Genomic DNA, 13,091 nt, shown 5'->3' with positions numbered 1-13,091 from the left:
AAAAAAAAAAAAAAAAAAAAAAAAAAAGGTTAAATAAGACACTGGAAAAGGTAGATATTTGGGGACATCAATGACTAGATGACGATTTTTGTTCATCTTTTCAACAGCAAAAATCTTATAATATTTCTTTAAGCTTCTGGTCACAGTCATTGCAAAAGTTTGGTAAGCGCTTAAGTAACTTTTTTTATGCACTTCATGCAAAACATCCCTCTTTGTTCCCCTTATTCAAAACTCAAATCAGTGATGTCCCATAATACCCAGTTTTCTTTTTTGTTTTATTTTTTTAACTTTTCATTTTAATTACTGATTTTAGAAATTTTCTTTAATCTTTTCTTCTTTTTTTCTTAATTTAGTGACCAAAACAAATCATTTTGTTTCACATTTTGTTTGAAATTTGCATAAATGTACTTTAAATGTTTTAACAGCTCATAAAAAGTTTTTCTTTTAGAAAAAGCCCTTTATAGAAAGTAGCCCTGCTATAGTGCGTTCGCCACCTAGTGGCCAAACTGAAACGCCCACCAGGAGAAGCAGAACAATGTTTACATTGTTAATAATCTAAACATTTTTGTTCAAACTTCTCAGTCTGAGAAACCATGTAACACTGTCTGTAATTAACAATCTCATTAATTTAGTAATAAATTTTACTGTATGTTAACTGTATTTATTCAAAACATAATGTAGATTATTAATCTATTTCTAAACAAATGTGTATAAATGTGTAGACTCAAAATTGAATTGAATTGAAAAAAAATGAAACAAATCAGAATCAAATCAATCTAGGCCCTTGTGAATCAAATTAAATCATTTTTGGAAATTATAATCAATATCCAGTCCTAAAATGAAACACTCATGTATATTTCTCACATACTTACTACAAAAGACCAACATTACAAACGTGGAGCATGCACAAATTGTACGTAGCGGCGGTGTGACATTACCCTATCCAGAGGGAGTATACAAATACAGTAAATTCATCTTTCTAACAAGTGTACACATTTATCCCCCAAAGTCTGTTAATCCACTGAACGTCAAGTGTTGCAAAAATAATGACTACCAAGTGCTGTGTGGAGCTCGCACTGACAAATAACACATTTTTTCCCCTGTTGCTTGAAAGGAAAAAAAAGGCCTCCAGGACACGCTGCTTCACAAGTACTTCATCCAAAAGTCTGTCTGCTTCCCCAACAGTTTCTGGTGTCGCTCTGTTTGTGCTCGAGCCTGTCAGTCAGCTGAAGTTCTTCCCTGCAGGGACACAGCAGCCGTGACTCACCAATCTGCTTGGTGGAGGAGTTGACAGAAAATGGCAACCTTGAAAAGCATGTGTAGAAGAGAGGCAACGGAAGGAGGCCGTATATTAGAGAAGGAGCCCCTGTGTGCCCTTCAGCGTGCGTTGACATAATGTTTGAGAGTGGGTGTCCGTGCGTGTCTGTTGACCTCCTCACGTCTGCTTTGGTGTTTGTATTGTCTGCACACCCACCGGGAAGCCCACAATGACAGCGGCTCTAATTGGCTCATCTGGTCCTGTTTTGATGACTCACGTTGTGGCATGATGTGAAGCCGTGCTGTCGCTGGCAAGCAGGCAAGCCTCGTTTATCGATGAGTCATTTATCTCAAATAAAACTTTGTGTATAACCTGAAGTACAAATCTATGTCAAGTTAGGCAAGCATCTGCATTATAAAAAATGTGAATGTCGGGTTTTTATATCTTACGGTGGCCCTGAAGTACAAATCACACATTGACAAATAAAAACAATTTTTTTTCTTGTTTTTCCATGTGGTATTAGCTAGCGCAATTCTAACATTTACTTTTAGAGAAACAAATTTAATTAATTAGGGTTAATTAATGAATTAAAGACAAATTAGCACGGACAAACATTTTATTTGAACTTGCTCCCAGTGCATTTCTTGGTGTTATGACATCATCAATGTGCGACTTTATAGTTCTTACTCAAACAACCCCACAACGAAACAATGGGGTATGTGGAGGGCTGATCGCATAGGACGGTTAACTGTGAAATAACGTATATCAAGATATGTATTATGGTATTAGTAAAAAGCTTGTGGTCAAAATTTTTTGGATCGCTGAGGACAATGCTCAACTACTGTTTTAATGTGTTAAATTAGAGCAATATGGATCTAATGTTTTGTTCTTGTGTTTTATTGTGTTTTTTCTTTATTGTTTGAGATTAAAAACAATAAAGTAAAAGTAAAGTAAACTTTATAAAATCATTTTTTAGCTGTAATCTGATCTTTTACTGTGCCACAATGTCATTAATTAACAAATTTAAATCAATGAAAATATCTCAAAATTAGTTTTATACAGCAATTATTAGGTTAATAATTAATTTAATCGATTAATTGAATTAATTAACTATCAGTCACAATTAATTGATCGCACAAAAAAAATCGCATGACAGCACTATAATTAGTTACTATTAGGCAGTACGGTGGCTCTGAAGGACAAATCACATCAACAAATCACTCAATTCAAAATCAATCAGTGCAAATAAAAAAAGGAAAACAATTAATAATTAAAAGAAAATATTAAATTTTAGAAATCAAAATACAATTTCTGAAGCCAAAACACAGTACAAAAAACAAAAAAAGTAACAAGGAAACACATTAGAAAACAAAATTTCCAGAAATCAAAATAAATTGTAGAAATGACACAAAAGATGACACTGCAAAAGGTTCTATTTGACATCAAAGTTTGGATAATAATGTTCGTCCATCATATTAGCCAAACGTTTTCTGGCATGAAGTGACACTGGATATGCTCCGTACTAATAATAACATTTGTATCAGTGTCTGGACACTGACGGCACATTTCTTTAAAACTTCAAAAATCAAATATCGACATGCAATCAGCAATGTCCCATAGTTCCTACTTTTTACGTTTTTTTGATTCTGAAAAATTTTATTTTTAGTTCTTTTAAGGAATTGTATTTTGATTTCTGGTATTTTGCTTGTATTTCTAAAATGTATTTATTTTTTTATTATTTCTTTTGCTTTTTTAATTGTCACTGAGATCTTTAAAATGTTTTTGAATTGAGTGAGTTGAGTGATTACATATTTTATCTTATTTACTTTATTCCTAAACTCTTAAACAAGCATAAATTATGATTTTATTATTTTAGAAACAGTATGAATGAGGCACTGATCAGTAAGCACTTTTAAATTTTGTTGTAAATATGACAATGACTATAATAATTCTATTCTATTCTATTCCCATTTATTCTATTCTATTCTATTCTATTCTATTCTATTCTATTCTATTCTATTCTATTCTATTCTATTCTATTCTATTCTATTCTATTCTATACATAATACATAAAATAGGCAGCTGCTTTTTTTCTTGTTTTACTGAAATGTTTGTTTTGCTGAATTCTAAAGAGAAAGTTGTTGTTTTATTACAGTAAAATTGAAAAGCTCCACAGATGTCTTCAGGAAGTATTTACAGTACATCTCCACTCCTGTTTGGCTCTGAAAAGTTTGAAGGAAGCTGCAGGCGACACCGATGGTGAAAGCCTTGCAGGAGGGGAGGGGGGTTCTTGGCTGGGTTTCAGAATGCGGTTGGGTGAAGGAGACCGTGAGGCACCATGCTGGCTGGATCTCTGCTGTCACCTGCTGAGGGGTAGAAAGTCACAGATAAAAATCTGCAGCGACTGTCTGCTCACTAATGATCCTGCAGAGAGAAATGTGAAAGCACATTAGCAGAGAGCTCCTTGATGTTTGGGTAGGAGTTGGCTTAAGGCATAAAATAAATTAATGCATTAAATAAAACAGTCTATCCCACAACAAACTTCCATCTTTGTTCCTCACAGATGCATTGCAGATTGTTTTTCTTAATGCAAGAGAAAAAAACCAAAAGGAGACAAAAATAAATCTCCTCATAAAATATTTAGATACTTTTGCTGCTATTTATAGCATGCCCTTGGCTCTAGAATTAGGTTATTATAGGTTTATTAAATGATCATCATAACATTGAACCTGTTAAACCCCCTTAAAAAACACATTTGTAATTTTTTTAGTAAAATATATCTTATTATTGATGGTGTGCTGGTAGAGTTTACTCACATTAACCACAGTGAGTAAGCATGAGCATACATTTGAAAGCAGATTGCTGGGAAATGTATGTCACGAGGGAGGATGAAAATTTTATCAGATGAACGTGCAACTCACTGAAAGCTTGGAAGGATAGATTGCGAGTTGTTATGAAGCAGACTGCAGCCTTAAATGATAAAGTTATTTTTTTTTTTTGTAACTTTTATTGCTGTCGTCTTCTCATATGTGGTAATACTTTAAGTCTTCAGGGCAAAATCAACCTTTTTTTTATTTTCTAAAGGCTTAAAAAATGAATCATTTTTTTTAGATTTCTCATAAACACAAAAATTAGGAAAATACTATAACGTAAATGATCTTTTCATTGCTATATAATGAAGCGCAGAGGGAGATCAATGACGCAGTAAATGTTTTCTAATAGGCAAGTTGAAATGAGGATGAAGCTGAAGGACTCCGACTTAATGGGAAAGTCTTTTTCCATCTGGAATGTCAGCTGTTTGGTTCCTCACTTCTGTGTTTGGAAGTTTGTTCAAACACAGACAAGTAAAAAAGACCTTCTATACATACAGTTTTTAACTTCTTAAAGCAGGGGTCCCCAATTTTTTTCCTTTTGAGGGCGACAACTGTTTTCCTCTTTCATGTGGGGTCGGTTTGTAGGCTAACAGATAAAGAGTAACAATCACAGCCTAAACGTAAACATTTACTGTCTTCCCAAAAGCCACACATAGCCAAATTTTAAATAATTCATTTCTGTAATCTTCATAGGAAAAGTAATACTAAAACATTTTAAAAACTAGATATATAGCATTACCTGCAATAAAGCTAAAGTGAATGCTGTAAACTGAATGTAGTGGCTGAAAATGCAAGTGCTGATAGCTGAAGATGCTTAAAGTGATAACCAAAAATGCTGTGCTAAATTAGCCAAAACAGCTAGCATGTTGTTGAAATATTAGCTAAACTCCGAATTGGCCAAAAACAAAACAAAAAAAAAAAACTAAATTTGCCAAAATCTTTCATATGAAGACGCGGGCCGCAAATCATCATCCTGCGGGCCGCAAATGGCCCGCGGGCCGCGAGTTTGAGACCCCTGCTTTAACCCTTTAACACCTGAGCCTCAAATGTCAGCCTGGACTTTTCTGCTAATTTTAACTATAAAAGGATTAGGGAAAGAAATTGAATTTATAATATCTTTCATCATTTTACAATTTATTCTACTTCATTAAACGTTAAAACAATTTAAAATGTAAAAAACACAAAAACTGAAATGTGTTTTTTAGTGAGAAAAACAGTGCAAAGGAACATGAACAACAGGTTTTGATTGTTTAAAGTTTACATTTTTCTGATATCAAACTATTTACAACAAAATTTCTGGGTCTTTCTCTCTAAATATGCAAAAAACAAACAAACAAAACAAAACTGTGTATAAAATGTGAAATATTATACACGACACATTCTGTGTTAAAGGCTTAAGATCAATCATGGGACAGTCTGAGCCACGCCCCCCACATCAACCCACCTGTAAGATACCGGATGGTCTCCAGCTTGAGAGACTCCAGAGGCGCTTTTTTCCTTCAGAATCTACTGGAATTACGTTGAACGTTTTAACAGTTGAAAAATTAAAGATTTTGTGTTTATGAGTCACCGGCAACGCCTCAGGTGTTAAAGGGTTTATCAAAAGTGATTACAGCTGCTAATTACAGATTACAAATTACAGTTGACAATTTGTAGGAGAAAAAAGTCAAATTTACCCAAATGCGCTAGCTTTTCATACAAAAATTGATAAAAACTAAATAAAGTCACTAAAAAATTAGCCTAATTATTGCCGTACATAATTGTTAACATGAATATAATATATTTACATTAAAAAAATAGATTTATTTTAATGTAAGGTTACAGTATTTCTGACTGTGACTGTAAATCGCCTTGGGTCTTCAAGGAAGGTAGTAAAAAGCTATAAAACCTTTTATTTTTTGAGGATGGGACAATGCTTATGTGCGTCATGTTACAAAAGTAAAAAAATAAATAAATAAAAAAATGCTTTTTTTAAACAAATAAGGATGAATAACTTTTGCGAAAAAAATATGCTGTTTTTGCAAAGGTATTTTTTACACAAAAATGTGGGATAATACATTATTTTGCATGGTTAACTCAAATTTACAGAGTTAATGCAATTTTTAACTTACAGTTTTGAAACAAATTCACTCAAATAAATTAACTTCAGTAGTTTTTTGCTACTTTTCTATTCAAAGATGTGCTTCTAGTTACATTTTTTTTTTATTTGTAAAGTTTTAAAGTACTATAGAATTCTGTACCAGGAAGAAAACAAAACATCTTTAACATCTTCAGGAACTGTGAGGACATGTAAGCTGGGTGTTAAGAAACAGCTCCATGTGAGATGTGAGAAACACTGAATATTTTAAAAGATCTTTGTACCTGTTAGGTTCAAGTCTTTACAGTACGTGATCAGAGGTTTTTGTGAAGCATCTGCTCTACACTAAATTAACCCCGTAATGTCTAAAAAATATTTCCAGCTAAGAAAAAATAACACATGTTTTTGCTTTCATGTAAATGCTAAATTAAAATTAAAAATAATTTTAAAATGGCTGAATTTAAAGCCATGTACTGTATGTATTTTCCTCACTTCTGGTCTTGTTCTTCCAGCATGCCATGGATGCCGTCAGTCCAGGATTGAGACCTCTGGATACCACATACAACTCCAGTTTCTGGGACCTCAGCAGCGCCTTCTTCTTTGCTGGGACTGTCATTACAACCATAGGTAAAAGAAATTACAGCACACATGATCAAAGCATATTTCTCTAAAGTATGTACAGTCTCTGAAAGTTGTGCTTTTTCTATAATAAAATGATCAGAAAAAATATCAATTTGTTAGGAAACTATTAATGCCGCACAAAAAATGTGGGGGCCTCCTTACTAAGATGTCACATTATTTTGAAGCATCTGTGAAAAGATCAATAAAAAGAAATGTCGCAGTGAATGAAAAAAAGTCAAATATTGTGTTTTGTTTCCATGACTTTCTCCATTGTGTTATTGTGTGCCACTGAGAAGTCATAATTAATGCAATAGGCTTTAAGGGGAATCTGATTATTGCCTCCCTGAGAGCCTTCTCCTGCACTTAGAGGTATTATGTAAGACTTCAATTGATTAGGTTGCATAAGAAAGTCTTGATTGACTTCTGCTCCTTGTCTTACCAACCACCTCTAACCTGTTACCTCTTGGCTTTCAATCTTTTATGTAAGAGCTCATCAGCTCCATTTCTTACTTTAGTGTTTGAAATGTTTCCACAGGTTACGGTAACATTGCTCCCAGTACCCAAGGTGGGAAAATCTTCTGCATCTTTTATGCCATATTTGGCATCCCTCTCTTTGGCTTCCTGTTGGCGGGGATCGGAGACCAGCTGGGGACCATCTTTGTTAAAAGCATTTTGAAAGTTGAGAAAAGATTCAGGGTGAGTTTTTCTGTCTATTTTGATTCTCATGGGGTTGAATCATATTTTAGGGTGTATTCAGACTTGACACATTTGGTCAGTTTTTCCCGTTAATCCGGTCTCAGACCCAACTTTCGAGGATGTTTTGGCTCGTTTCCAATCAGACTGAGCTTCAGTTTCCTCAGTTTGAATTCCCTCCTGGAGCAGACTAACTGGACCAAAATTGCCACCCTAAAAAACAGAGGATTTACATCCGTATAAAGAAATGTCAGACATAAAGTAAAACTAGGCATCAAAACATAGATTGCTTGAAAGGGAGTGGGAGGAAGCGAATTTATATAATCCCACCCCAGCTCCACCTTACCATTTCCTTTACATGAATTATCAATATCCCGCTCATAACTTCTATTCAAAGAAGTATACCTTACCAACACAGCTACAGGTCATTAAAAATCATTAAGTATCAATAGATCACATGACTATGTAAGTAGACATAACACTATTTCTGAATTTATAACATATGCAGATCAGAATTCATAAAAGTCAAAGAATAAAAAAGAAAAAAAAAAGCATCAAGAATATATATGCAGATCATTTTTCATTAGAAAAAAATAATTATTAAAAATGTCTTTCAACATCAGAAAAATACCAAAAGAAACTTTTTCACATTTCATTGGAGTGGGTCTTTAAATAATGATAAGAACAATCCACCAATTAGAAGTAGATAGGGCTTCATAACTTTTGTTAGTGTATTTAAATACATTAATCAAACAACATTTAAGACTGTATTTTTTTCAGAGTGCACATTTTCTACCATGTTAAGATACACAATGGGTGTAATAAAAAGCATGACTATAGCTGACAAAACTATTTTATTATCTAATCTATTAAATGGCACAAAATCAATTCTTTTAATCATTTAAAAAAATGTAACTCCTTTCTGGCTAAATGGGACTTTTTTCTTTGAGCATCATGTTTTTATTGTTCACACTGTCACCCATAAGCGGTATGATGTGTCTCCTCATAATAACATGATCTCTTTCTTGTTGTCTTAGCAAAAACACAAACAGATCAGCCAAACGAAGATTAGAGTGACGTCGGCCATCCTGTTCATCCTGGCTGGCTGCATAGTCTTTGTCACCATCCCTGCTGTCATCTTTAAATACATCGAGGACTGGTCCGCGCTGGACGCCATCTACTTTGTTGTGATCACGCTCACAACAGTGGGAATAGGAGATTATGTGGCAGGTGGAGCCTCATGGCACACATCAACGTGTTTCATCATGGGCTGCTGTGCTGTGAATGCTGACTAAACTGTTTCTTCTTCAGGTGGAAACAGGAAGATCGACTATAAAAACTGGTACAAGCCTCTGGTGTGGTTCTGGATCCTTGTGGGTTTGGCATACTTTGCAGCTGTTCTCAGCATGATCGGAGACTGGCTTCGAATGCTTTCTAAGAAGACCAAAGAGGAGGTTGGGTTCATTTGATTACACTGCTCAATATTACATTAGAACAGCAGGACTATAAAAGCTTGTATTACCCTTTCTTTTCTTTTCCTCTCATTTCGATTGAAGTATTGACAGTCAAGCCAACTCAATGATTTAGGCAATGGCTGCTTGAAATGTCTAAATGTTTGAATCAGGTTTTCTAACTGTGGACGTGTTTTTGAGATTTCCATTTGGAGATCATGGTGTCAAATTAAGATAATGTTGGGGAAGTAAAGCAGTAAAATCTGGATACAGTGGTCCCTCCCTATAATGGGTTTTACCACTTTCACAAATAGAATTCAGTGCAATTTTGCATGCTTTTATTTTTCTAAGTGGACTGTGTTCTGCATCCTGATTGGCTGTTCAGAATCCGTGCATCTTGGCATGTACACATAAATCTCCGATTGCTAATAGATCTTTTGTTTCGTAAAAGTAGTAAAAGTATTCACGTTAATCTTAAAAAGTATTAAGTATTAAGAGTATTAAGTGAGGATTTTTTTTAAAGATTTATAATCTCTCTTAGTGGATTTCACTCATTGCAGGTTATTTTTAGAGCACAACTCCTGTGATAAATGAAGGAACACTGGATGTTAAAGAGTAACCAAACAGGAAAATTGGATGCTGACTCCACCCACAGCCGAAATCTGAAAATTCAGTTAGAGGGGTGGGGCTAGGGAACCAGACTGTTATCATTACTGGAGCTGCAGATAATGACGTGAGACTTTTGAAATGACGTGGGACTTAAAGCACACAGACAGTTTTTAAAATTTATTTTCAAGATTTTCTAATATATGGGTTTTGGTATTTTGTAAATGCAAAGAATTTAATATTTGCAAGAAGATTGCGGGAGGCGAAGAATAATATACCCTGGTCCGACACTTTCTGTTGTTGTGATACCTTTCCGCCAATCAATGGATTTCATCGTGTGATGAAGTAGCTCTGCCATAATTGGTCCATTCTATTTTTCTATGGATCTACAACCAACTGACTGGTATGAGTCGGTCCTGCTTAATGGGTCTATTTTATCATGGAAATCCTCAAAGTACCAATCCAGTACGATCCAGTCTAGTCAAGACCACTTAGTAGAAACGAGGCATACGAGGATAGAGAAGAATTAGTTTATCAAACATATTTGAATAGTGTTCATCCAGATAGAACGGGGGGGGGGGGATCCCACAGCCATGACAAGCCGGAGGTGAGGTCCACGGCCAAGAATAGGAACACAGGCGATCCACATGAAATCTGAAATCTCTCCCACCCCCGAAGAACAGCGCATGAATTGCACTGCACCGAACAGAAGAACAGAATCCCAGTGCATCATACTTTCTTCATTTAAATTAGACAATTTAAAAAACATTTTTTTCAACTGTCCCAACAGTTTTTATTAATCTGTATTTAAAGGTTAAGCATCAGTTTATCATAGGTAGAAACAATTCTTTCTACTGCTTTGAAAACTCTCTTCCTGAAACTATTGTCTTGTATTCACAGGTTGGTGAGTTTAAAGCTCATGCAGCAGAGTGGAAGGCAAACGTGCGAGCGGAGTTTCGTGAAACGCGCCGCCGTCTGAGTGTCGAAATCCACGACAAGCTTCAGCGGGCCGCCACCATCCGCAGCATGGAGCGGCGCCAGCTGGGCCTGGAGCAGCGAGCCCACTCTCTGGACATGCTGTCTCCAGAGAAACGAGCCATGTTTGCCAGTCTGGACGCTGGCAGGTTCAAGACTTCCTCTCAGGAGAGCATTGACACCAAACTGAACAACCTGAGGCTAAAAGGGGCCTGCGAGCCGTACGATCAACGTGGAAGCGAGCAAGCTCCGCAGACGGCCTCTTCCTCGGAGGAAAATCTCTTCAACCTACGCTTCGGATCGCTCACCAAGCTGGCCCGACGCAATAAGAACCGCGAGCTGCGCAGGAACATTCCTGAGGATGTCCGACGGGCAAGTGTGGGTATAAGCAACAGTGGCGCCATGCAGGAGGAGGAGGAGACGACGGGCGTAGAGGATGGGGAGACAGAGGAAGAAAACAGAGAAAGGAAAGAAGGAAACATCAGCCTGACAAACCTGTCACAATATGCAATGGAGCGCAGCAAGCTGAATGAATTCATACCAGCACAGGCACAGGTATCGAACGCATGAATGGTTGGGCTGCAGACAGACAGACAGAATGATGCTCAGACTGAGTCGCAAGGAGACAAGTCGATCCCTTGAGATGTCAATAAATGTGCCTTTGCTCAGACTGGAACTGCTACCAGGAAAATCCGTCATTGTGCCATAACTGTGGGAAGAAAACTTGTTGCCAAATAAGAAACATAAAGAGTATGTTGGTTGGATACCTCATAAATCAAGTGAACTGTTTCACTCAGCTCCGTTGTGTTTCAACCCTCAAGGCTCTTTGGAGACACTTGGGTAATGACCATCTGTCTGTGCAGAGTATTTCATACTGTATGTGGGGGACGATTACAAGAGAGCCGGATTCATGTCATCCGTCTTCAGAGACATTATCGATCATTTTGTCATCTCAGAATGTGGCACTTTTTTATTTTTAGCCCAGTAGCCTGATACAATTGGACTTGAATGACTAAAGAGTTTCTGATCAATAGACATATAGTTCAGTAGAGGACATGTACAATTAATCCTTTTATTGTATGTGGCTATAGATATGTAACCTGAGGATCAAACTACTCCATATAGTAAGAGCTTGGACGAAATAAACATATGCATGGGTATTAAACAATGCTATGTCAAAAATAACATTTTCAGCTTCCAAATATAGACAGTTGTGACTCAGCACAAGTATACCAATAAATACCTGCATTGTCTGAAAATTGTCAGCAGTCTTGTACAAGTTTTAGAGCATGTTTTTATTTTTAACTCACAGTAAAACACTTTTATTCAAATGAATGTGATCTCAATAATTCACTAAATGTGTGCATCCATGGTTTCACTTTTTTCTATCAGGCACCTATATTTCATATATTTTTCATTTTGCTGTAAAACTTGAAAAAATATGGATTTTTTTCTTGTATTTGTTATTATTACTGTATTTTTTTACACACTTTACTGTTTTATTTTGACTTTAGCTTCACAAAGAGATACAAATCATTTTGCTTCGTAAGATAATCACAATGAAAATAGTGTTTTTTCTTAATTAAAGAAGCAATAAAAATGATGGGCATACTAGCACTGTGTTGAATGTGGTCTCTGTTACTTTCTTTAAACTTTTTTTTCACATATTTTCATCCTTTTAGCTATTTAAAAGTGTTCCAAGTGATCTTTTATTTATACAGATTTTGGCCAAAACACAGTGGGCAACACCGCCCCCACTTCCCGTCCCCGTTACTGAGAGCAGAGATCTTGTTGCCCACCCAGAGTATTTTCTGCGTCACAAATACACTTTTTTTCAAACTTTTTTTTTCCATCTGCTCCTGATTCACAATGATTTGAATAAAGATATCTTCAAAATTACATTTTGAGCTTAATTTTCCTTATAAATGTCCTCCATTACTAGATAGATGCCACAAAACATGCTAAAAACACCAAAAACAACTTGTTTTTTATCAGAGATCCCCACAATAATCAATTTTGTTGCTGTTTTTTTATCTTCCACTAAAATGTTTTGGCATTCCAATAATACATAAATGAAAGAAAATTAATCACATATTTTATATTTTGTCCAAAACAGAGTCAAGCAACTAGTTGAAACCAAATTCAGGTACGACAGGTTACCTGTTAATCATAAGGTTAACAGGAAACCACAAAGAAGCTATTTTAAATTTAACAAAAAATATGTTTCTTTTAGGTTTTCTAATGTAAAAAGGAAAAAAAATAAAATTCCAATTAAGCACAAATAACCTACCACTGCATCTAACAATTTCCAAAAGTACAGTATGTTCCAGTTACTTCATTAACTCTCTCTTTGTGGCATATATTAAAGTTTTAACCCTTTGATGAGTATTGATGCAAATATATACTTCAGCTCCAAAATTGCCTTCATTTGGGGGTATTTTTAAACCAAAATCCTCGAATGCATGCTTTTGGTTTGGTGTTTTCTAATTTACAAATTATTGTTTTGTATTGTACCAGAGGCTGCACAGATTTCTCAG

At 35.5% G+C, this 13,091-nt stretch overlaps 1 protein-coding gene across 2 annotated transcripts in view; it reads left to right on the top strand.

Moving 5' to 3' along the window:
- Positions 1-12,444, top strand: part of kcnk10b (potassium channel, subfamily K, member 10b) — a 23,518-nt gene extending 11,074 nt beyond the window's left edge. The window contains exons 3-7 of one of the 2 annotated variants that reach the window (XM_024278805.2): positions 6,721-6,835; positions 7,365-7,525; positions 8,560-8,752; positions 8,834-8,976; positions 10,480-12,444. In XM_024278805.2, the coding sequence (XP_024134573.1) occupies positions 6,721-6,835; positions 7,365-7,525; positions 8,560-8,752; positions 8,834-8,976; positions 10,480-11,124 (1,257 nt within the window). In that variant the 3' untranslated portion in view covers positions 11,125-12,444. The remainder of the gene's footprint in view (positions 1-6,720; positions 6,836-7,364; positions 7,526-8,559; positions 8,753-8,833; positions 8,977-10,479) is intronic. The other variant, XM_024278797.2, reaches the window with a different exon arrangement.
- The last annotated feature ends 647 nt before the right edge of the window (positions 12,445-13,091 follow it).

This window comes from Oryzias melastigma, linkage group LG22 (assembly GCF_002922805.2).
Source record: "Oryzias melastigma strain HK-1 linkage group LG22, ASM292280v2, whole genome shotgun sequence".
Classification (NCBI taxonomy): domain Eukaryota; kingdom Metazoa; phylum Chordata; class Actinopteri; order Beloniformes; family Adrianichthyidae; genus Oryzias; species Oryzias melastigma.
This window is presented reverse-complemented; position numbering and strand designations above follow the sequence as displayed.